Consider the following 24,898-nt stretch of genomic DNA (forward strand, 5'->3'; position numbering starts at 1 on the left):
CTGGTACTCCTGTCAATTTAAATTTAAGCCAATCAGAAGCAGTATACAGATGGCTAAACCCCGCCTTTCTGCTGGACCGGAAAAGGAATCGGGGTGTCGTTTGTAAACGCTTCTGAATCGTAGAGACAGAATTACGCCTAGAAAGGCAAGGACGGGACAGAAATAAGCTGAACTAATAGCTTGGCTTTGGGGTTTCCACGAAAAAAAAACGAGTTTAAAGTCGCTGATAATTAGCGGACTCAGGCGGAGCGCTGCTGCGCATGCGCGGGACGTCAACGGGGAAACAAACTTCGACATCGACAGGTACGATAAACTATTAAAACCTACGTATTAATATTGTTTGTAGGACGAGAATGTACATCTTTTGGCGTTGGCTGTGTTCAGCTGCGGTCCCTCAGAACGCCGTTAGACTGCCCCTTTCTCTCAATATCTGCACTTGTAGAGAAGCTAGCTAACTGGCTAATAGTAGCAATAACTGAAGCAACATTTTCCACGCAAAGTTTGTACGTGTCAGCTTTGCAGCTTTGCATGTTGCAAAGCTTGCACCTCTGCAAAGTGTTGCAAATGCTCTCTTTTTTTCCTTGTGAGAAATGCTGCACGTGGGGAAACGTCTCTGTAGTTGCATGATGCCAGGCTAACAGGCTGCTTCAGAGACCTATGTCTTTTCTGCCAACACAGGCTCCATCAGCTTCACCATGGAGGAGGAAGAAGCCCCCGTAGATGGCGAGGTGGAGACCCCGTCTGCAGAGACCTACGCCGCTGAGGCCTACGCCGCTGAGGCCATGGCTGCAGACATGGACCCTTGGATCACGTTCGACTCCAGGAGAACCCCGAGGTCCGAGTTCGAAGGCTGGCTGGAGACCTACAGACCCTCTCAGGTGTGCAGGTTTGGGGACGAGGAAGGCCGGGCCAACGCCGTGGGGTGGATCGCCGTCTACGGCCCGACCTTCTGCCCCGGCAGTGGGGACGTGTCAAGTCTCCAGGAGAGCTGGGAGAAACTTTTGGCTGGCTCCAGGCCCGTCAATTTCCAGACGGTCAAGGAGCTGGCCCTGAACCACGGCGTGCTCACGGGCAAGTGGCTCATGCACTTGGACTCGGGTTTCAAGGTAGATCACGCATGGGAGTGCGTGGCCAGGGCCACAGTGGAAGGAAAGATCTCCTCCGTTAAGGTCAGCCCGTATAATCCCAAGAGCGACGCCAAGCAGGTCATTTGTGCCTACAATGAGAACTTCACGGATGAGAGCGAGGTCATGAGGCTGGATTCGGTCATCCGTGCCACGGGGGTCAAGTGCCCCCTCTCCTACAAGCCGGACGTGTACTCGTACCTGGGGATCTACAGGAACAACCGCTGGAAGATGTGCCCCACCATATACGAGAGCAAATTCGACCTGGAGTGCGTCCCCAGGCGCTCGCACATTATCAACAAAGTCACCAACCTGGAGGTGACATGAGTGGATGGAGGACTGGCCGTGCATCCCAGCTGCTGGGCTGTGCAGTACTGACATTACTGTGTTCAGTGTTCACCTCCAGTTCTTCCTTTCTTGCTAAAACAATCTTGGCTTTCTGATTTTTAACTGACCTCAGTGGTGGGTTTGTTTTGGGTTTTTTTTGTACCAAGTAGAGAAGAACTGTCAAAAATTCTTTCATTTCTACGCAGTTTTATGCAGTTCCAGTTTCTTTTCTACGTGGTCCTCGTTTCAGTTTTGTGCTGAACCACAGTTCCAGAGTTGCCAAATAAAAGTCAAGCTTTGAAGTCCAGCTGTTCCATGTGGTGTTTTATTTTATTGTTTCAGATGATCATGGTCATTCAATGCAACGAAAAAAGGCACAATTACATCGAGATGACTGTGAAAAGATATGGATACTTAGGTAGACAGCCATGTTTTTTTTTTTTTTTAAACTGATGAAAATGCACGGTTGATGGCATGTTTTGTGGCGTCAGGGCTGCATGTTGCTGAGCCTTGCCTTGTCTTTGAGTGTAGAGATTAAATGCCCTTCAACTAACAAATTGCGTATTTTGATTTGCAGTGTCGGAATTATTCAATTTCTTGATAATTGGAAAATCAGAATTATATTCATTTTCACACCTTGAACCTACCTAATCAGATGTAACTAAGATTGATTTCTCGTCTTGATTTGGGACTTTAAATTGTGGTTTCCCTGACGATGAACAAACCCCTGCTAAAGTATCTTTTTCTACAGTGAGAACCGGTTGTCGCCAGTATTGAAATGACATAAGCTGCAGTTACTGATGCTTATTTACATTTAAACCTTCATTTGAACAACTTGCCAACTTCCAGAAAATATCAAGAGAGGGAATCCACCCCCCCCCCAAAAAAAAAATCACACATTTAAAGGTACAGTATGTAATCTTTCTACAAAACAACCCAAAAGTAGCATACAAACTCTCGCAATACCGCTTCTAGACATTAGGTGGAACAGTGAGTCTCTTCTGTGACCAAAACAGAAACTCACTGCTGCGTATTCTGGAGACGCCGAGTCTCAGATGAGATTGTTGCGCTGTGACCGCAAACTGGATTTATTAGTGACTGTAAGTGCTGAAGTAGAGATGGCTTTAAATTTCACGACTCGTTCAGAAAGAAATTTCGGCGTTTGAATTTGACGTACTGTAATAGTTTTGAAGCAGAGTACAAGATAAAAAAATGTAGGATTTCTCCTCTGGCATCGGTGTAGTTCTGATTAAAGTTATTTTCCTTTATAAAATCACCTGAAAGGTTTACAAGTGTTCAGTTCACAGAAATTCAGGTGAAATTACAGAACCATAACGTTATAAAATAACAATAATTGACTACTTCCTGTTGAGCATTTTCTCATGTCTGATGAGAAGCTACACACTCGGGCAATAAGAGTGTGTGATCAGTCACTTTGGTATCTCGGTTTATAAACCGAGGAAGAAGGAAAAAAAAAAGCAATAAAAGTGGAACTTTTTGAGTAAAGAACAGAATAAGTAATGCATGTTACTACAACCTTACATAGTGTACCTTTAAAATAACAAAAAGGCAGAATAAACTTGAGCATTTCCGTGACCACAGCTACATAAAACTGTTCAAATGACAGTATATAAAAAAAAACAAGCTGCACATGTTAAATGAAAAACAGCTTCGATGAGAGATTAAAGTATCTGAAGTCTTTAAAAAAAAAAAAAAATCTCATATTGACACTGATCAATAGTTTTGATTTGAGTGGGACGATGTCTATCATGTTGGACACGTATATAAAGCTGTGCAAAACCAACTAGGAGACTACCGCCACGAGTCTTTCTGCTACGTTCTCTCTCCTCCGGCTCGTCCTCGTTTTGTTTGGAAAAGCAACAACAGGAGTCCTGAAGGGGCAGGTTTTGGAAAAAAAAAAAAAAAAAAAAAGTGTGGTATTTAGAGGGGGCGAGAAATGAAACGGCACGCAGATCTAAGTCTGGTGTCCCGACACGAATCCGGCGTGGCTTCCGCTGGTGAAGATGGAGATGAGGCGGTCTTCGTCGGCCGACATCAGCTCGTCGAAGTCGTCCAGCACGGGGGGCCGGTGGCCGCCGCCGCCGCCGCTGCTGGGCGCCATGTCCATGATGTTCTGGTTCTGCAGCAGGTGCACGATGCTGTTGGGGTAGTTCATATAGGGGCTTCCCGGGTTGTCGGAGGCCGAGCTGTTCTGCGCGGCGGCGGCGGTGGAGGCGGTAGAGGCGGCGGAGGGATGGCAGGGGCCCGGGGGATCGTTCAGGAGGCGGTGGCTCAGCAGGTCCTCGAAGTCGTCCATGTTCAAGCTGTCCAGCGTGCCGTGGCCCTGAGCCTCGGAGAAGCTGGGGAACTCCGGGATGTCCTCGTCCCCGTCCACCCTGAAGCCGAAGGGCCCGGCGGAGCCCTGCGGGGGGCCGGCGGCGCCCTGAGGGGGCGGCGCCTCCGGGGCGATGGAGGGGAAGAACTCGTGAAGGTCAGACAGGTTGACAGTTGAGTAGTCCTGGTGAGCCGAGGACGTGGGGGCGGCGGCGGAGGAGGAGGAGGGGGCGGGGGCCGCCGGTCCACTCAGAGTGAAGACGTTGACCGGAGTGGCTTTGGACTGGGGGCCCAGGTTCAGGCCCTCCATGCTCTTCACCGTCTGGCTGGTGGTCACTGCGGAGAGGGAGGGGGAGGACTCCGCCTTGGGCTGGACGGAGAAGAGCTGGCCCGGCTGGCCGTAGGAGAAGGCCAGTTGAGGTTTGGCTCCGCTGACACCAGGGGGCGCCACAGGCGCTGAAAACACAGGATCAGAGAGACCAGAAATGAGAACAAGATCTTGTGTGTGTCTCTGGACAGGACGATGGGGCAGGGATGGAGGCTCACCGGCTTGTGCCATCATGGGCGGGGGCTTGGCCGTGACGGTCCGCCGCGCCTGGTTTATGTGCCGCCGGTCTTGTGGAATAGACACTGAAAATCCAACGCGAAGGGAAATGGATTAAAGTAGGACAACTCAGTGTGAAAAGCTCTGAATTTATTCATAGTTTAGGTGTGTCGCGTTGATAAAGAGCGATGAAAGCTCATGATCTACGTACCGGTGGAGAGCATGGGCCCCAGCTTCAGGCCCTGGAACATCTCTCCCGTGCGTTTTCTCTTCTCAGTCAGCCTGTACTCATCTGCAGTGAGACATTTAGAAAACGCTTGGTCAACCGAGATATCCCCCTGACAGAGACTGGAGGAGCGCTGGACTGGTTCCTGGTTCTCACCCGGGTCCGCCGGCAGGTACTGGAAGTCCATGGGCTCGCTGACCTCCCGGTCGGAGGGCCGGCGCAGCTGCATCTTCACCCTGACCGGCTCGGTCAGGTTGGTGTCGCGGTACGGCGGCGTGCGGAACACGATGGCCACCTGCCTGTGGACGTCCGCCTGGGAGAAGGTGCCCTTGCCCTCCCATGAGTCCTGGAAGAAGCGCACCTCGATGTCCTCTGCAGGAGGGAAGAACGGAAAGGGACGGATTGGGAACATGAGCTCACTGGTCTCTGTATCTGTAAACTTCAAGAAGTTGAACAGAAACGCGAATCAAAGGACCGACAAGAACCGGAAGAGACTTTGTTGAGAAAGTGAAAGCCACAACTCGTTCCCCACCCTAATCAGAACGCAGCGGACAAAGGAATTTCCTTCAGCACTTGGCAATAGTCGTGAAGTTCAGCGACTGCCACTGTGCTGATGATAAGGTTGGCTATAGTGGTGTCTGGTTTAGATGTTCAAATGTCACGTTGGCTTCTCAGAGCTGTCTAAACTTTCCACTTTCCTAGTTCACAAGTACTTTTCCTGACTCTTTTTGCTTGTTTACTTATAAAAGCACTACATTAACTCAACGATAGAGTCCTCATCTACAAGGAAAACCAGGTTCTGGCAACAAAAATTAGGGACATGTTGACTCAAAGCGACACTGAGAAATTAATCCATGTATTTGTTTTTCCCTCCAAAGTAGACTACTATAATTTCCTGTCATCAGGGAGTCCCAACAACCAGGCCTCATCATATCTAGTCCCATGTTGCCCCAGGAACAACGACTTGAACTGAATTTCCCCCGCAGCGTTTTGAGGTTTCTGATCATCTGTGAGACACAAACCGAAGCAGTGTTGTGTCCCGCTTGCTGCTGCGCAACGCCACGGTTTGACAACATCTCTGACGCTTCAGCATCGGCCTCAGATGTTTATCTTTTGAGCCAAAGGGCGTAAAAAAAAAAACAACAAAAAAAAAAAAACAACTAAATTACACGTTAACAGCCTTGCTATGAAAACGGCTACGTGGGAGACATTACAGGAAAGAATGGGGGGAAAAAAGAGAACGTCTGTAACCGATTGTTTATCTGACTGTGGGTCTATGAGGCATGAAGTCGTCCAGGGAGAGTCCCACTGCTGCTACCGTGTTCCACAAACACCAAGCACCAGCAAAGAAGAGAAGTAAACACACTGAAAGAGGTGGAGACTGAGGACTCGGGCGGATGTAGGTTGATTGATCGGATCCAACACGTGAAAACAGTTCGATACGTTCACCGTCTTAGACATCTCTACTCTACCTTTCTGCACTTTGTCGCACAGCAGGAAGATCTCGTCGCCTCCTTTGCAGCTTCCAGAGTTGCGGTTGACTCTGCAGATCTTCAGCTCAGCTGTGTTGGGAGCTCCTGGAGGGCACAGAGCAATCCTTCAACGGTTTTTCCTTCAGATGGCACATTTTGGAAGAGAAACTGAACATCCATTGAGTTTATGTGGTGAAAATAACAGAGCACTACAGAGATCTGCTCTTAAAAAGCTTTCATGCGGTCGTACTGAAGGGCAATTCTCCTCAAAACCTTTGGGTTGACAGTAAAATGTGACATGCAAAGAGGAACAAAGAGTGTCTGAGGGAGTGACCGTTTCCAGGATCTGTACACAGGAGATGCTTCGACTTGTGTTTCATGAGGCTTTGATACTCAGATCCTCGGTTCTGAGGAACACGTTTGCGTGCGGAACACTCACGGTTGTCAAAGATGGGCTTGGAGACCACGGGCTCCAGGGAGAAGAGCTCCCCCGTGGCCAGGGTGATGGAGGCCTGGAAGCACAGCCGAACCGAGTTCAGGTCAAACTCCTCCTCCCACACCTTCGGCTCGGGAACTGCGGCCAAGACAGTGAGGGGAAAAGGGTGTGGGTGCCACAGAACAGTCCGGCTTCCTGTCTGAACGGCAGCCGTCACCTTCCCGCCGTCCATTGTTACAAACCTCACTTTGCAACAAGCAACAGGAACGGAACGGTTTCGGGATTTCAGTTCGACGGGGGATATTTCTAGCGCGCGGTTGGCCGACTCACTGTTGAAGGGGTTGTTGTTGGTCTGCAGTCTGCAGGTGATGGCCTCGTTCACGTCCTTCTTCTTCACGCACTGGATTCCCAGGTTCTGAAAGCTGGAGGCAAACAGACGGAGACCGCTGAGGTGAAATTCTGGAACGCAAAGGCTGCATCTTCCGAAACCGAGGCAAACCGTTGGACGATGCGTCTCGTCTACATCCATTTCCCACAGAGATGACGTGTTCGTACAGACCGAATATTATCCCGGTAATATTGGTTTTCGCTGAAAACAGTGCATCATCTCAACAAATTCTCTGACGTGAAGCTCTTGAGCAGGAGCAGGAATGTCTCCTTCCATTGTTGAGTCAGCTGAAACATCGAGACTTACCAGTTCAGGGCTGCATGGCTCCGCCCACCAGCGCCACTGCCGGGAAGTCAGGGCTAAACTATCTCCAATCAGTAACGCTTCATTAGGTTCAACTTTCTTCTTTTTATCTGTTTACAGAGCTGCAGGAACTGAACCAGTTGAAAGCTTGTTCAAGATAAAAGAGAAAGACAAAAGACCAACTAATCCCCGATCGACTACGCTTTGGAAGAACTAAGAATTCACACTTGTTCCTCTCCAAATCAGCCAAATGCGGCGTTTCGACCAGAGACTGAGTGTCCCCGACGGAGCAGACCTCCGTGGTTTCGGGTCCAAACTCCTCACTCTGCTCTTATCTGCGCTGTGGATCAGGCGGTGGTGTCACTCCCGCCGAGTGGGAGTCAAAGATTTCCACCCGACTGGGTAGAAATTCCACTGCGGCATTCCTGAGGTGAAACATTGACGGAATTCACGCGCTCTAAACTCCCGAACACACACGACGCTGAAACTACTACTGTCTCCAAGTATTAAATTCCACATTTAATTGAAGGGAAAAAGGTTTATGATGCTACCATAAAGCTCAAAATGTCCAAAAACCATGCCCTGTGCACAGAGGCTCGTCTTTAAATAGTTTTGGATCCAAAAGCAAACAAAAGATTCGTGCTTTGGTTACAAGCCAAAATCTGCTCAAAGGTCAGAAAGTCAGTGTTGACTCATTACGTACGCCGTCTGTGCAGCCATGTTTCCACAAATCCATCCTCATGAGTTCCTACTTCAACCTATCCAGACATAAGATTTAAAATAAAAAAGACACAAAGGAGGCTGGGGGTGATTGCTGACGCCGTTCCTCATCCCAGCTTGGTCTTGTGGAGAGGTGGCAGTCTCAGTCGCCCCCGACTTCCTCGTGCAACGCCGCACTTCCTCTCTCGGCCTGGGGGCCTTTTCCTTCTGCAGCTTTCCTCCAGGTTGCAAAAAAAAAAAAAAAAAAAAACCCAGAATAGTTCAGCTTCCCGCCACAGTTTAAAAAAAATAAACAAAAACATGCATTCGAGGCCGTTTGGTGTCTCTAAATTTCAGCTTTCATCCTTTTCATAAGTTAAGGGGAATGTTTGGCACTTTGAGTCGCAGAATCCTTCAAAAAATCTCCCTCAAACTCTGCGAGGACCTCGTGTTTGTAAACTGTTGTTTGGAGCGCCGACAGCGCAGCCGGTCCGTTTGCATTTCCTCAGCGCGGCGGTTCAGTCAGAGCATAGTCAGAGTACTCGAGTACTGCAAACACGGCTTCATCACACAGATAATGTCACTTATTGTTGTTGACGCTCCTGTTAATGTTTCTCTCGTCTCCACGCCCAGTGTAAATCCAGTGTCGCCACGGCGACGGCAAACACACACACGACATTTCCCACCAGCGATGTAGGTCAGCCATGCCCCCCCTCCTCCTCCTCCTCCTCCCCCCTCGTACCTGTGGATGCGCCTCTCCTGCAGGTCGGCCTCGTAGTAACCGTGCTTGCAGTCCTTCCCCACCAGCTCGTGGGGGTGGGGCTTGTACGGCGCGTTCTTGGTCACCAGGGAGATGCGCACGCGCAGCGGCCCGCTGTAGTTGTGCACCTGCACCGGGAGACACGGCGTCAGGAGAGACGGTGCATCGTGGGAAAGTATGCCGTGTGAGTCAGTTTAATGACAGGCTGAGCAGGTTACATTCAAAATAATTGGAACTATTAAGTTACTGATCTACGACATTTAAAATCATTAAAATTGTTACATAATTAGTTTGATTATTTTCAAAAATGGTTCAAATTATTACATGATTCAACTTCTTACGATGAAACTGCTTAATAAAAATGTTGCATTATTGGACTTCTTGCATAAGAAAATGATTGAAATGATAATATTATTGGCCTTTGTCACATTTAGTATGGCTAAAAGTGATTACATCACTGCTTCATTACATTTAAAATGATCAAAATTGTAACATCATTGGATTCATTGCATTCCTATTACATTTAAAGTGGTTAAAATGTTACATTGGTTTCATTATATTGAAAATGATCGAATTTGTAACATTGTTGGTTTTATCGTCTTCAAAATGGTTGAAAATGTTACATTGTTGGATTTGTTACATTGTAAATGGTTAAAAGTGTTACATATTTTGACTTTTTGCAACAAAAATTATTGAAATGATAATTTGTTGGCTTTCACTACATTTAATATGAGTGAAAATGATCACATCACTGGCTTCATAACAGTTAAAATGGTTAAAATTATTGTATTATTGCTTTAATACAATCAAAATGTTTCAAACTGTTACATTATTGGTTTTTTTTACAGTTAAACTGGTTCAAACTGTTACATTGTGTAAAATTAAAGGAACAAAATGTAGATTTTTCTTTAAGTTTATCAACTATAATTCAAGAACTGTAGACATTTTATATTTTTATCCATTTTACCTTTTTAACCATTTTGTTTTTCATTTTCAGGAGTTTATTTCTGCACTTTTTGCTCTTTTTCTGCCAATAAAAACGTTTTTCCTTTTCTATTTTTAACAGCTTTTAGCTATTTAAGCTTTCATGCTCATTGTTTTGAGAGACTCTGACAGTTTTCATTTCACTTATTTCTAGTGATGTTTGCTATGTCCACTTTTGTTTTTAACCAGTCCTACGTATTTAACTTGAAGATTTCTTTAACAGTTTAACTCATTTTACATTCATCTGTATATTTTTTGTCGATTTTATGTAGATTTTTCAACACAACTTTTTTTTTTTTTTTTTAATCTAATGTGAGAATGTGTGAATCTAATCGATTCTGTAGAGGCTCTGCAGCATCTCTGACCCCTGACCCCGACTCACTTTGATGGCCGGGTGGGTCTTGGTGGTGTCGTTGCTCTTCTCTCCGGGGATGCTGCCGGCCGAGCGCCCCTCACACTTGTACCTGAACCTCATCCCCCGCTGCTTGGGCTGCTCGATGATCTCGATGAAGGGGTTGGCTGCCTGGACTGGGGACGGAGCGGAGAGCCGGGTTGTGAAACGCCGCCGTGTGTCAACACAGTGGCAGACGAGGCAGGGGGGGGTGGGGGTTATCGATCGGGCGCTGTTTACCCGTGTCCCTTCGCGGCACTGACGGGAACTCACCTGGGTTGAGTGTGGGCACGTTCCATCCGTACACACCTGAGGAGGACACAGAGGCCTTGATGTTAGTCCAAAGCTCACAGCCGGCGGCGGTTTGCAGTGACACAGCGCGGGGACGACAACAACAATCCCCCCCACACAAAAAAAAAAGAAAGAAAACCACCCGGGTGCATATCTGTGGTTCACTAAGAGTCTGTCATTTGTGACGCGGTCAGAGTGGAAATCTACCAGACGACCAGAGGTCGAGGGACGCTTCCCAGCTAAATATAATGGCCGTTCATAAAGCGCCTGTCAAGCTCCCACAGTGAAGAGCAAGAGAGTGTGTGGGTGTGTGTGTGTGGGGAAAAAAAAGAAAACAATGACGGGCAGGGTGTGAGTGGGGAGTCAGGTTACCCGCCCCGCTGCTGGAGGAGGTACAGTCTCAGGTGCAGCTCACCTGACGCCCTGCGAGTCGCAACATGCACTTCTCAGCAGAAAATGTGGAAAAACCTTTTGAATTTCAGCCGGATTTCATCATTTTAATGCACGAATGCAACCACCTTGGTTTGGTTTCATTTAGCGTGCATTAGAAAGCAAAATGACTAAACTCACTGCACTGTTGAATATTTATATGAATTTGATGTTTTGGACGTAATGAAAGTGAAACCAAATGTATAATTGCATCACCAGCTACCTACATGTACATCATATCAAAACACAGCTTCTGAAACACATAAGTTAATTTTACTGCACACAACCTTGAAAAAGGAGCTACTTTATCACCAATCTCAAACGCAACATAATCCAAAACTCTTCATCTATCCTCATGCAAGTCAAGGTTAAGCTATGAGCAACTTGATGTTATTTAATAAACTATAAAATGAAAGGAAAAAACTACAGTAGGGATCATGAAAAAACTTTCAGCCAGACTCCATTATGAAATATCCCTTATTAGTGTTTCTAGGCCGACAGGCACACGCCAGTGTGTTAAACAGTAAAAACAGCGACTTGGTTTGTCATTCTGTATGAACTCTCTCAATCGGCGTACGTACATTGAGCTTAACGGCCACGCAGCCCGTGATAAACACGGAGTGCTATTTTAAATCATTTCCGTCTAAGGTGCATGAGGTGGGCGTTTGAGAGCAGCGTTGATCAGCTTATAAAACACATTTTTAACAGAAATGTATTATATTTACGGAGTTACACATGAAGCCGAATTGAAGGTGGCTCATTATTATTACGATACAACGTGTTGATAAGGCAATAATGTCGCACAAGTTCAGAAAATAACGGGAAAAGCTTAAATCGGGTGATTTGAGAGCGAGGCCCCGCTGTGTAGCAGCAGGCCACTCTGGCGGCGCGGCTGGTCGGTTCGCCCAGGTGAGCGAGCCTCGACAGGGGGGGGTGTGCTGGGGGGTTCCACGCTGGAAGCGGGGATAAATCACTTTAAACTCATTTCCCGAGCGTGTACTCCTCGAATAAAAGTTAAAACCGAAGTAGTTTCGGGCGCTGCCCGGCTAGCCGACGTGACTCCTCCTGCTCAGAAGCGGGGCTTTCCCCGGAGCGCACAAACAACTCCCCGGACGGCGCAGCTCCACCAGCGGGGAGCCGCGGCTCCGCTCACCGTCCATGGCTGCGTCCGGGTCCGCCTCGCGCTCCTCCGTGTGCCGCCGCCGCCACCGTCAGCCCCGGGCCCCGGTTCTCTTTTTTTTTTTTTTTTTTTTCCTCTGTATGTGTGTGTTGTTGTTTAGAGAGGAAAGCGGCGCTCCGGACGCTCCAAACACGGCGCGGTGGACTCGGAAAAAACTTCTTGACACGGCGGAGCGGAGCGGGCCGGGCGCCGCCTCCAGCCCGCCCACCGCCGCGTCAAGCTGCCGGGAGACGCGCGATCACGGCCCGGCCTTCCGGTACCGGCGGAGGCCGCGCTCCACCGGGGAAAACACGCCAAAACACACAGCAGACGTTCTGTTCGGAACACGAAAACACACTTCTGAACGCTCTTCCCTAAGTTTATTGACTTATTTAATCAAGAAAAAAGTCTTTATACTAGATTTGTATCAAATATAACTTTTTATGTCAATGAACCAAAACAAGAGAGCACATCAATTAATCTGATTTTTTTTCAATTAATTTATAACTACTTAAAAAAAAAAAAGATTTGGAGCCATACCAAAGAAGAAAAATAGCAGTCAGTGTAGTGGGTTGCTCTTCCTCACAGTGCGGGTTCGAATCCTGACCCACTTTTGAAATGTTCTCCCTGTGACACAGTCCAATAATTGACCTCTGACCCTAACCCTGCCACCATAAGCACTTTTCGGTGTGTTCATTAGTCTTGGCCTGAATAAGAAAATAAAAAAATTAAGATAACAATCAATTAAATCATTGAAATATACGTCAGGGATGCAATGATACCACAAAAAATATTCAAGTACTTCAAAACAATTTTATTAAAAGAGATAAAAAAAAAAAGTGACTTTTTGGGGAGTCATGTGATTTAAAAAAATAAGAAAATATCTTAATAGGCTAAAATTTTCACTAGACGTCTTTCAAAATCTTGGAGTTTCCTTTAAATAATTTAAAAAATGTCTTTTTTTATCAACAAATCATTTAGTTTTAAAGGGAAACAGAGTGACCATGCATGGTTATCTATCTGCTCCATGAAGCGAAACAGTACTGAGATGATACATTTATCTGTTTCCCTGTGCTAACAATAGCCATGGATTTTATCATTTTGAGGACAATGGAGAACAGAATTTACAGAAACATGAGTTTTCTACCTGTAAAATGCAGAAACGTGAAAGAAAGAAGCCACTATCATTAAATTAACATGTCGAACTATATTCTGAAATCTCAATCTTGTTTCATATTTCTCTTGCTGTTGTTGTTAAAATGTACATTTCATCATATTTTCTGTTCAAACTTATCAAACTTTTTTCTGAAGTCTTCATCAGAATCAATATTATTTACTTGCAATGGATCCAAATTAAATCACTGATAATAACAATAATATTAGAGCATTATGTTAAAAACATGAGGAATTTTAGCATTCAATTTGTTCTTGGCAAAGAGGAAATAGGGTGGATTAATTGAGTGTTGTATGCAAACACATGGACTCAAAGTGTTTTAAACCTCATACCCGTTGCATGCTCTTATTTTGAAGGGTAATTAAGTCTTTTCCTGTTGTCCCACAGGTGAAATTGACTGAGCTCTGGTTCTCTCCCTCTCGGTCTCTTCCTGTGCTCAGAAACTTCTCCTCCCACTCAATCTGTGCGGAAATACCCAGATGACGCACTTGAAAAGCAGAGAAAACGAAGTTGTGAGTGGGAGAGGCAACAACATAACTTGTGGGTTTAGTCATAATCTGGAAGAGAAGCTCTCCCAGGACTTTCTCCTGTCAACACACACCAACACAACACTGTTTTCCTGCCGATTACACTTTTATCAGTTTGAACCGAGTTAACCAATTTTTATATTGGAGATAAGAGCGATTACAGTCTCTTTTGAAATAGTTTCTGCCTATCAATTGGATTAAAATACAGTAGGCTATATTTCCAAGTATTGTTGAAATCTACATTGACCAACCACAAGAGTTTTCCGAAGCCTGCCATGTGCTTTTATATATGTGTTTATATTTTAGTACTTTGCGTTTTAGCCTAAAAAGGATTTCATTCGGTGAACTCTCTTTAAAATTGTGACGGATTATGACCAGAAAGGGGCGCCATAGGAGAATAAATGCTGGTTTTATGGGGTTAAGTATTCACCCACAAAAAAATCAAAGGCTGGATGTTTACAAAGATATAAAATATTGTAAAATTATATATTTAAGGGCGTTTAATGTTTATTTCAAATCAACATATCCATATAACAATTAATGTAAATCAAAATAGTTAAAAAAAAAAAAAAAAAACCTGTTGTCGCTGATGCCTTCAGGGACACGCGGAATATCCCTGGGTTGCAGCCAAACTGAATTAGATAAAATTTCACCTCAGATTTAAATCTTTCAGGTATTTTATCGGTCTTAAACAATAGTTTCTAATCTGTTTTGTTGCATACATCCTAATTGAAATGATTGTAGAGCTTCTGTTGTTTGCATAGCTGTCTGAAAACAGGACTGAAATCCTTATCATTGAGAGTTCATTCCTCAATAAAATTTATTTAATCTTAAGTCTAAACGTTTTCGAAAAGAACATCAAACTCAAAATAATAAAATCTCAGCTGCAGCTAAATTATTTTTTTCACTTAATGCCCAAAAATGGTAAAGAAAGAAGTGAAACAACCTTAAAAAAAACTTTAAAGTTAGATAAAAAAAATAAATAAATCAATCAATTCAGGGAAAAAAATACAATCGATACAACACAATGCAAATTATTTAGCATAAATTTAAAACGCTGAAAAACTGAAAATATAACATAGTCTCATACTTGTAGGTCGGAAAAGTAAGACATTTTTCCGAGGGTCCATGAAGGCGCCGTAATCTTTCTGGACGGCGTGCCGGTGAATGGGTGGAGGCTGTGGTGCGTTTGGGTGCTGCGAGGCGGCGCCTGTCCTGCCAGCTCCACACTGCGGCGGGCCGACGCACAGCTCTTCGTTACAGAAATGGCGGAGGGGGAGTTGGACGTGGACTCGTTGATTTCCAGGCTTTTGGAGGGTGAGTCCGCAGCTTTGTCTGTCCTCGCAGATTGTCTTCACGCGTGTCTTTTAGCCGCAGTTGCCGTGGGGTGTTTCGAGGCGGAAAAGGCCGCCTCTCCTGCTAGCTTAGCCCCGGCGAACAGGACCGGTCCCGTCGGTCGTCTCCGGCACACCTTCACTCCACCGCCGCCTCTTTTTTCTCTCCCTCTTTCACACTAAATCACCATTATTTTTTACACCAAAACATACTTGAGTATTGTCGGGAATCTGATTTTTGGAGCTAATTATGAAGTTTAGCTAAAGTAGTGGTAAAAGTTATGCCTGTAGAGGTCTGTTGATTCCCCCCCAAAAAACTAACAGGAGTCCAAAATACAGTGAAGTGGGCGGTAGCTGCTGCTGCATTGCTCCACTACAGGTTGTAATTTATGAAGAAAAACAACTTAAACAGATCATAAAAAGTAGCCGAAAGCTTCAATACTAATCCCCACGTCGTGTGAGAAAACTGAAGTGCGGATTAACTTTTATTTAATCAGATTTAACCTTCAAATAATGTAAAAGTGTGAAGTTTACCAATGGGCTTTGGTGTAGGAAATTCTTTTCTTTTCCTTTTTTTACTCTAGTGTGTTTACACAAGCCTCGGGCTTGGGTGAGAATCCAGCTCTTTTTGTTTGTTTCTGTCGAGTAAGCGTTTCAAAACTATGCAAATCTACCACATTTATGAGTTAACCTCACCCAGAAGAGCAGAGCCAGACAGCTCAGTGTGCAAAAACACTCCCAGAGATCCTCTCAACTGGTATAAAGCAGCAGATCAACAAGCAAGAACAGGTCTGCAAAATGCATGAGATTTCACAACATCAGATGTTTTAAAATAAAGTATTAATATTTCCTATTTACATTCAGTCTGATTGCACCTGTTTACCTGTTTGTGTTGATGGAACGACAACTCCAAAGCTGTGATGGAAGTACAGAGGTGCCTGTAGAATTGGGCAATCCTAAAGCAGATCATCCAATTGGTACCAGGTACAATGCCCAAGACCCAATGTGATCGTTTTGGAAGCGGCGGGTTATACAGACACATCTGGCATCTGGTATGATTGCAGACGACTCTCAGTTTAAAATCATGCATTCATGAGAAAAAGTAGTTTTGTCTCATGGATCGGATTATTGGAGACACTTTTAGCATCTTCTGTGACGGACATGTTTTATGACTACCAACTGTCATAAAATATAGCCATAAAGTACTTATTGACTATTTCCAATAGCAAATGACAGCAGAGCTGCTGTTTCGGAGGTGTGGGTTTGCTCCCCAACTTGTACTTTGGAGGGCCGTGAAGCCATTTGACCCTGAAGAGAAAGCCAGTCGCCCCCACATTGTTGTGTTGTTGCTCAGCTCTGCCAGCAGTACGAACTACGGGCCGAACGTACAAGTGAGCCGTTGTCTGGAGGAGACATAAACAGCCTCTCAGTGCATTCAGGAGGGAACGAACAAACACTCCGGATTTATAAGGAGCGAACACACACGTCAGAAGAAGCTAACCGTTTGGACTGGTCGGACCCGGTGATATAACAGTGCTGGGGAGCCTGGTGTGTGTGAGCTGTGGTTAACGAGCTGGCCTGGATTTAATCTATAGGAAACCAAAAGGTTCTGATCCCAAAGGCTTTCCGATGTGAGCTGTGATTGGATCCACCCATCCTGGATCCATCAGTCAGTCAGTTTTGACAGCTCCAGCTATCTCCTTCTATATTATTATAATTGTACATGACCAAGTACCTTTTAAATTTCTAAACATTTCCCACAAAAGTGAGTAAAACCAAAAAAATTCCTCTTCATCTTGAAGATTATCAGTTTTACCATGCGATTTATTGGTTTTGACGACTTTAAAATAATATCAAATCCTTCCATGTTTTGAATGATTGGTTTGCAATTTGTACTTTTCAGTAAATTAGCTGCCATATTTCCCATGAATAAGCCGTAGTCGTGGTTTAAAACATTGCCGCCCTCGCAGTGATCAGACATATAGTTGTCTCTCCTCGGTTCAAAACAACTACTCAGACCCCGGTGGACAGATTCGGGCCACACAGGGGCAGGATTACAGATCCACATGCTCTGATGGTCTCTCTGTGGATCAGATAGTCATTTTATTTTAAGACCTGACCTTTCGGCGACACAAAGACCCCTCGCAGTCTCTCGCCGTTGAGGCAGATTACATCTGCGGCCCACTTTGATGCAGGTGGATCGGAGTTTTCCTCACTGCTCCACCAGTCGCTGGTCTCGCTGTGGCAGCGGCTGCCAGTTTCTCGGCAGAATTGTACGTCACAAACCCCGACGCTTATATCGGGGGGGCGCTCTGATCGTGTATTAAATGTCAACAGGCACAGCTGTCCCTGCTAGAAATGAACCTACCCTTTAGGTGACACACACCGGGGAGAGGGTAAAAGGAGCAGGACGGTAATACAGGACTCTTCTCTTTTTTTAACCCCTTCAAACTGCCCCGTAACGTCCCCCGCCCCCACGTGATTCTCAGTACACGTTGACAGACGCTCGAACCGTGACCGACATTCAGGCCGTCACTCACAAATTCCCACCATGGCAACAACACCTCTCCCCACCGGCCTGCGATTGGTCAGCGCGAGGTTTTAGTGTAACGATGCATCGCGAGACGGTTAAAAATCAATAAAAACCTGATGAATTTAGCGTCATTACATGTTCAACATCCTGCGTCACGCGCAGAGCGGCCATTGTGAACCATTTAAATTCAGTTTAATTGGGGTAAAAAAAAACAAAAAAAAAACAATAAAGCTGCGTTTTTGGCTTCAAGTGGTTTCAAACTGGAGGTGTGGCAGCGTTTTGGCTTTCCGAGGCTGGAAAATGAAAATAGTGAGACAATAACATTCTGCAAGTGCTGCAATTAACCGTTGACTGTTTATCGAGGAGATTTTCGTCACAGTTTAATTTCACTTGCATAAGGACGATACGCCTGGAGTCACAGTTAGTTCTGCACATGTCTGCATCGTCTGCATACGGTGAAACACCTCTCTGACCTGCAGATGCTGGGCGGTCCTATACGAGGATGAAGAACTGCTGAAAGGAACTTGAATGTTTCCATCCTGCCTATATGGTAACATCATCGTCATCGTCACCATCCTCATCCTCGTCCGGCTGCCGGTTCCTCCCAGAGGGCGGAGGAGTTAATAACGGCGGCGCATAATCGCTGTTTAGGCGTGTAATTGCAGGGGGCGCGATGTACAATATCTGTACAGTCCGTACAATACGGCAGATTTCACAGTGAACTCCCTGCTTTCGGGCTGACGTAGCGTTTTTCCCCTCGTGGAGGCGGCGCAGCAGCAGGGTGCCTCTGCAAGCCTGCACTTTTCTGAGGCCGCCTTGTGTGTTGTTGTTGTTGTTTTCCCCGTGCCTCCCCTCTTTTCTCCTGGTTGCAGCCACAACGGGGCTCTGTGTGCAGCCTGCCAGCTCAGGTGGAAGCCCAGAAGGCTTTAATACGGCCCAATCTGCAGCAGCAGCAGCACCCCCCCCCCCCCCCCCCCCCCCCCCCCCCCCCATGCAGCAGCCAGTCAGAGGGAAGCCATGGAAACCCACACCCACACGCATACAGAATCTCCCGGCTTTGTGTTTGGACGATGTCCAGCGTTTCGTTTTTTTTGGAAAACCGCTCCGACTCAGTCTCTATGGAAACGAGTTTTGTGAAACGCTGCTTGTGCACGTGCAGGAGTAGATGGGCGATCCGAACTGGGGTCTCTCTGACCGGCCGGAGCGCCGCCGTCAGCTTGTTTTTCCGCGCCCAGCTTAGCTGGCGTGGAGCTCTGTTGTGGGAACAACAATGGTGGAGGCTGTGCGGCGGAGGAGGGGGGCGGGAGGAGGGCAGAGCGCTCACCCCCTGGCACCGAACGTGGCACCGAGAGCTCACTGCGAGGCTCCTCCGATATAAACCCCAAACCCTCCTCTCGCGTTTCGGCCCCCGCTCTCCGGGCCCCACAAAGACGGCCATTCACCCAGGGCACTTAGAGCCCGGCACAGAAGTGGCTGCAGTTACTCAGAGCTTTCCTTCTCTGAGGGGTCACTGTTTTCCATGAACACTGTGTGGGAGACGGGGGGGGGGATGTTGGCCCACAGCCCGGGTGCACAGAATGGAGGAGGATGGCTAAAAAAGGTCTGACTGAGCAGCTTCACTGATGCAGAGTCACGGCCGCCTGAGAGGCGAGCGCCCGGCGTTTTTAACACAAAGTGAATGTTCAGCCTTCAGGTGCTCGTCGTAAACATGTTTACACTTGTTCTGTATTCACCAAAACTACATTTGCATCCCTCTGAACGACGTTCTGCTCTGTTCCAAAGCGAAAATGAAGACTGATTTGAAGGAGGGAGTCTCTGCGCTGCCGTGCAGTCGCTCGACTGTACGAGGTTCACGTCTGCCTCGCATCTTAAAGCCGTGAGTGTGTGTGTGTGTGTGTGTCTCCACGCCGACGGCCGTTCGACTCGGCCTCCCCTCCATCCACTTGCTTCCTCCATCCTTCCACCGCCACGCCATAAATGGAGAAGCCTTCCAGAAGATGCGTAATCCGTCCCCGTCGTGTTTAAAAGAGCGGAAAATAGTTGACCTCCTCTGAACCCCAGAAGGTTCAGGAGCAGAGCGAGCCTCCTGCTTTGTGCCTCCTGGTCTCTGGTTTCAGTCCGCGGCGGCGTGAGTGTGCGTTCACACGACGCGTCACGTTGTTTCAACACAATGCCGGGCCGGGCCTCCACCTCGCTGAATACCTGCACACTTAGTGGGTCTGAATCCAAGATGAGTCAGTGAGGCAAGGCATCAGGGCGTCAGGGTTCCATTCTCACATCGTCTCATTGAAGAAATATTACGTCATCTATGAAATCTCATGCTTTCAGGAGTCAAAGTTACATTTATTGTATCTGAATTTGCACATCCTGCTGGAGTACATTGTAATCAGAGTACTTTTTGTGTAGTATTTACTAAAGTAACAGTACTTGAGTAAAATGTTTAGATGTTCTACCCTCTGGTTGTGTAGGGCTTTGAGTCTGAGACCTCAGACCGTGACAACGCCGGCCGAAGATAAATAGGAGCGATGTGTGGGAAGAAGAGACTTGTAGAGCGAGCGGCTCAGAGGCACTTCAGCACCCGACCAAATTAGGACAGAAGACCAGCGCACATTCTCTGATGTTGCATAAGAAGCAGCAGGAAGAAGCCGACCAATCAGACATCTGGCGCTGACCTCTGACATCTGAGTGTTTAGTTATTAGCATGAAGAATGTTACAAGACACAGAATCACTGCATTCTGCATTTCCCATAATGCATCACATTCAAGCACCACATTTCTGAAAATTAGTTATCTTTTTGTCCAGTAAGGTTTTGGTGTACAGGGATGGTTTGTTCAGTCTTCATTAGCTGCTGCTGCTCAGGGGTGTGTGTGTTCAGAGTGACGACAACTTAATAGTTTTTACTGGAACTGGGACAAAGTGGAGTGTGACGTCTTTGTTTTGGTTTTAGTGTCGTTAACTGTGTTTGTGTGTGCATGAATCTACCGTTTCTTTGTGCGTGTAGCTACTTTTTTTTTCGTATGTGGAGAGCGACTTCTTTGTGTGTGCGTGCGTGTGTGTGGATTTAGTGGATTTAGTGAGTTTTTTTGTGTGGATCTCATGGTGTTTTGTGTGTGGATCTAGTGGGTTTTTGTGTGTGGATCTAGTGGGTTTTTGTGTGTGGATCTAGTGTTTTGTGTGTGGATCTAGTGGGTTTTTGTGTGTGGATCTAGTGTTTTGTGTATGGATCTAGTGGGTGTTTGTGTGTGGATCTAGTGTTTTGTGTGTAGATCTAGTGGGTTTTTGTGTGTGGATCTAGTGTTTTGTGTATGGATCTAGTGGGTGTTTGTGTGTGGATCTAGTGGGTTTTTGTGTGTGGATCTAGTGTTTTGTGTATGGATCTAGTAGTTTTTTGTGTGCGTGGATCTCATGGTATTTTTGTGTGTGGATCTAGTGGTTGTGTGTGTGTGGGGGGGGTATACTGTTTTTGTGTGTGTGTGGATGTAGTTTTTGTGTGTGTGGACCTACTGTTTTCTTTGTGCGTGGATCTAGTATTTTTGTGTGTGTGTGCGCACACAGTATGTGTGAGAAGGGGGATGTACTCCCGTATGAGCGTGTGTGTGTGCGTGTGCGTGTGCGCTCGCGCCTTTCAGATGTTAGTATGCACGGCGAGCGGCGGCCTCGGTCCTCCAGTGTACTGCAGAAAACACTGACTCGCCAACAGCGTGCAGGCGGGAAGTTAGTGGCGCTGCGTTGCCATGGTGATCAGATGTAAAGGGTGTAAACCCCCCCTCCCCTTTCTTGTGTAATGACTGGTGAAGCTGCTGTGGTGACAGGCAGAAAGGATGCTGGGAAACCATCTGAAGTCAAGGTCAGTGTGTGTGTGTGTGTGTCTGTGTGTGTGTCTCCTCCAGTCAGCTGACCAGCACAGAGGTGTAAAGGCGTCATGGCCGCCGTGAGGTTGCTGGTGTGAAATCCTGCTGAGGCGGCTCTCCTGCTCCCCTGCTCGTGTTTTTATTGTTGATTGCCTCACTGCCGGCCACGGACGAGGGAGTGTTTATCATTCTCTCTCACACACACACACACACACACACACACACGGAGCTGTCGTTAGGACGTGGATGTCAAATACCTGCAGACGTGCACAAATCTCACACCCACCTCCTTCTGATTAATCAACATTGAGGAAATACCCTCGGGGTCATGCGGTCCGGGTCCAGCTGGCTGGTTTTTTTGGTATTTTTAGAGCAGAATGAAAGTTCGGCGGCAGCATTGTTTGTGTCTTATGACGGATATCTGTCAACACGTGAGAGAAAGACTCTGCCTCTGGATTCTCTCCGTCAGTAAAAACCCTGAACGGCGGCATTGTTTGACCTCCTGGATCAGAGTTTAGAGCCACAAATCCAGACAGGTATGCTGCTGGATTAACTTGTTTAGTTTGTGCTTTGAAACGTACAGTATGTTTGGTTTTTTTTTTTTTTCTGAAAGGCACATGACTAATCAGATTACCATTTCAGCCCTGCTGGAGCCTGTTGATGTCCTCTGTCTACTCTTGATTTATTCCCGTTTCTCATCTGAACCAGACCTCCTGGAAGTTGTGGTCAGATAGCCGTGAACCCTCTGTCTCCCTCTCCGTTACACAACAGGAACCGTCTCCAAAAACACCAACAAAGCCCGCATGGGCTATTTCCATCCCGTGTGTGTTGACTAAACTCTGTCTCCCATATTTAGACCGGAGTTGACAGAGATTTGTGGTGTTGGGGGGCGGTTAACATCACGGACTGGAGTTTATTATTCAAACAAAGAGAGCTGACGGGCGAAGCGTGGTCCTCACCCTTCCTCCTGTTCCCCCCCCCAGTGCGAGGATGTCGTCCCGGGAAGATCGTCCAGATGACGGAGGCGGAGGTGCGCGGCCTCTGCATCAAGTCGCGGGAGATCTTCCTCAGCCAGCCCATCCTCCTGGAGCTGGAGGCGCCCCTCAAAATCTGCGGTCAGTACCTCCGTCCGTCCGTCCTCCCGTCCATCCAGCGGCGTGGCGTCACTGTCCCCCCCCCCTCCCCTCTGCAGGTGACATCCACGGACAGTACACAGACCTGCTGAGGCTCTTCGAGTACGGCGGCTTCCCCCCCGAGGCCAACTACCTGTTCCTGGGGGACTACGTGGACCGAGGGAAGCAGTCCCTGGAGACCATCTGCCTGCTGCTGGCCTACAAGATCAAATACCCCGAGAACTTCTTCCTGCTCAGGGGCAACCACGAGTGCGCCTCCATCAACCGCATCTACGGCTTCTACGACGAGTGTGAGCGCCAACGAGGAAGTCGCCGCGCCACAGCATTTTAGCATCGCTGGCAGCCACGCTAACGCTAACTCTCCCTCCTCGCGCTCGCAGGTAAACGCAGGTTCAACATCAAACTGTGGAAGACTTTCACCGACTGCTTCAACTGCCTGCCCATCGCCGCCATCGTGGACGAGAAGATCTTCTGCTGCCATGGAGGTAGAACGCCGTTCCGGACGCTCGCCGCCGGGAATCCGTCCCATTTTTACTCAGGAGATTAAAGTAGTGCAGAATGGTGGATTTACCGTATTTCCCGTACAATAAGTCACAATGTTGTGTTGCTAAGTGCTTTATAAGTACAGTAGCAGCTTTCTGTGGCCAAACAGTGACATCTAGAGGCCACAAGTGTTTTTTTTTTATATATATAAATAAGTTGCTTCATCAGGCAAAAAAAAAGTGTGACTTATTAGTTTGGAAAATACAGTAACTGGTTAACACGTCTAGATAGAGTACATTTAACCAGCCTTTTTGGTATTTAGCTAGCAGAAGTCTCTAGTTTTGGGTGCGGTTGTCCAGTTTTGGCCCACATTCCTCAGGTTTGACACCACAAATAAAGAGTTCCAGCGTTTTGATTGAGATTAAATGGGTCAAGCGAGACGAGAGCCGAGTTAATCCCACTTGTGTGGAGAGATTGAACCACATTTTAATATGTGTGTGTGTGTGTGTGTGTGTGTGTGTGTGTGTGTGTGTGTGTGCACGTGCACGTGGCAGGCCTCTCTCCAGACCTGCAGTCCATGGAGCAGATCAGACGCATCATGAGACCCACAGACGTCCCGGACACAGGTAGACCCCCCCCCCCCCTTTACCGAGACGCATCCAGTCTGAGGAAGCGAAACCTGCTGCTCCGTGTCCTTAAAAGGCAGCTGGCACTCTCTCACATCCTCTTATGGTGTGTGTCTGTGTGTGTTTGTGTGTGTGTCCACCCCTCCCCGTCCCTGCAGGCCTCCTGTGTGACCTGCTGTGGTCGGACCCGGACAAAGACGTCCAGGGCTGGGGGGAGAACGACCGCGGCGTGTCCTTCACCTTCGGCGCCGACGTGGTCAGTAAGTTCCTGAACCGCCACGACCTGGACCTGATCTGCAGAGCCCACCAGGTACGACCCTGCCATCCTACACACACACACACACACACACACACACACACACACACACACACACACCTCCAAACCCGCCTCCCCTCACCGTCTGCTGTGTATGTGGCGCCCCCAGGTGGTGGAGGACGGATACGAGTTCTTCGCCAAGCGGCAGCTGGTCACCCTGTTCTCCGCTCCCAACTACTGCGGGGAGTTCGACAATGCCGGCGGCATGATGAGCGTGGACGAGACCCTGATGTGCTCCTTCCAGGTACCAGATCGATAGCGGGAACATCGACCGGTGTCGACCGGTGTCCCGCCTGGCGGTCGGTTTGACACGCTTCGCCAACCTCCCGCAGATCCTGAAGCCGTCTGAGAAGAAAGCCAAGTACCAGTACGGAGGGATGAACGCCGGGCGGCCCGTCACCCCTCCCCGCACAGCCCCGCCTCCAAAGAAACGATGAGGACGAGACGCCACCGCCGCCGCCGCCGCACGGAAACAAGTTACGAGGAGGAGCCGCATCCACACGCCACATCCTGTAACTCCTCCTCCTCCTCCTCCTTCACACTCTGAGTGTTACAACGCTAAAACCGCCACCGCTCCACGGTCTCACTCTGTAGCATATCCAAGTGTCTGGTTCTTCTTCTTCTTCTTTTTTCTCTCTCGTTCTTTTTCTTTTCTTTTGTCTTCGTCCTTCTATTTCTGAGTGACAGCAGGCGTACTGACCACGTGTCCCGCCCCCTCGCTCAGACAGGACAGGTGGAAAAATGACGACTGCTGGGTTTTCAATAAATAATACCAGGAAGAAAAAGATCAGAAAGTCTGGTTTTTCCCTCACACACACACACACACACACACACTACATGTGGTCTGCAACCCTTTGAGGGGCCCTGGACGTGGGACATGTGAGATAAATTACAATAAACGAGTTTAGAATGACTAAAAATGACATGAAAATATATATATTTAGAAGAAGCGAAGTCGGTTTCCCATTGGGAGACATTCCGCCAAATGATCTAATACTACATCTTGGGCGAGTGAGAAGCAGACTTCATCCACACGTGGGTTTTCCCTCTTCA

At 47.4% G+C, this 24,898-nt stretch overlaps 3 protein-coding genes across 3 annotated transcripts; 2 read left to right on the forward strand and 1 right to left on the reverse strand.

Moving 5' to 3' along the window:
• Positions 1-85: 85 nt before the first annotated feature.
• c3h11orf68 (chromosome 3 C11orf68 homolog) lies at positions 86-1,758 on the forward strand. The gene is made up of 2 exons (XM_030086310.1): positions 86-303; positions 679-1,758. Exons 1-2 carry the CDS (start codon positions 261-263, stop codon positions 1,449-1,451), a joined length of 816 nt encoding a protein of 271 aa, XP_029942170.1. The 5' UTR covers positions 86-260; the 3' UTR covers positions 1,452-1,758.
• Positions 1,759-1,760: 2 nt separating this feature from the next.
• On the reverse strand, positions 1,761-12,074 carry rela (v-rel avian reticuloendotheliosis viral oncogene homolog A). The gene is made up of 11 exons (XM_030086296.1): positions 11,862-12,074; positions 10,262-10,297; positions 9,980-10,125; positions 8,596-8,741; positions 6,794-6,885; positions 6,467-6,601; positions 6,028-6,132; positions 4,712-4,927; positions 4,541-4,621; positions 4,332-4,415; positions 1,761-4,241 (listed from the first exon to the last, which is right to left on the reverse strand). The coding sequence occupies exons 1-11, from the start codon at positions 11,866-11,868 to the stop codon at positions 3,427-3,429; spliced, it is 1,863 nt and encodes a 620-aa protein (XP_029942156.1). The 5' UTR covers positions 11,869-12,074; the 3' UTR covers positions 1,761-3,426.
• A 2,668-nt stretch (positions 12,075-14,742) lies between these two features.
• Positions 14,743-24,632, forward strand: LOC115383245 (serine/threonine-protein phosphatase PP1-beta catalytic subunit). The gene is made up of 8 exons (XM_030085369.1): positions 14,743-14,885; positions 22,271-22,402; positions 22,480-22,710; positions 22,801-22,905; positions 23,458-23,529; positions 23,688-23,839; positions 23,955-24,089; positions 24,178-24,632. Exons 1-8 carry the CDS (start codon positions 14,834-14,836, stop codon positions 24,280-24,282), a joined length of 984 nt encoding a protein of 327 aa, XP_029941229.1. The 5' UTR covers positions 14,743-14,833; the 3' UTR covers positions 24,283-24,632.
• The last annotated feature ends 266 nt before the right edge of the window (positions 24,633-24,898 follow it).

The sequence above is a fragment of the Salarias fasciatus genome, chromosome 3 (assembly GCF_902148845.1).
Source record: "Salarias fasciatus chromosome 3, fSalaFa1.1, whole genome shotgun sequence".
Taxonomy (NCBI): Eukaryota; Metazoa; Chordata; class Actinopteri; order Blenniiformes; family Blenniidae; genus Salarias; species Salarias fasciatus.

Bases quoted from the DNA above. Each gene is read 5' to 3' on its own strand.
- LOC115383245 (XM_030085369.1), top strand. From the start codon at position 14,834: ATGGCGGAGGGGGAGTTGGACGTGGACTCGTTGATTTCCAGGCTTTTG. The intron at 14,886-22,270 runs GTGAGTCCGCAG...TCCCCCCCCCAG, and splicing joins GATTTCCAGGCTTTTGGAGG to TGCGAGGATGTCGTCCCGGG. The intron at 23,840-23,954 runs GTACGACCCTGC...TGGCGCCCCCAG, and splicing joins TGATCTGCAGAGCCCACCAG to GTGGTGGAGGACGGATACGA.
- rela (XM_030086296.1), bottom strand. The intron at 6,133-6,466 runs GTGAGTGTTCCG...TGTGCCCTCCAG, and splicing joins CAAGCCCATCTTTGACAACC to GAGCTCCCAACACAGCTGAG. The intron at 4,242-4,331 runs GTGAGCCTCCAT...CTGTGTTTTCAG, and splicing joins GCCCATGATGGCACAAGCCG to CGCCTGTGGCGCCCCCTGGT.
- c3h11orf68 (XM_030086310.1), top strand. From the start codon at position 261: ATGCGCGGGACGTCAACGGGGAAACAAACTTCGACATCGACAG. The intron at 304-678 runs GTACGATAAACT...CTGCCAACACAG, and splicing joins ACAAACTTCGACATCGACAG to GCTCCATCAGCTTCACCATG.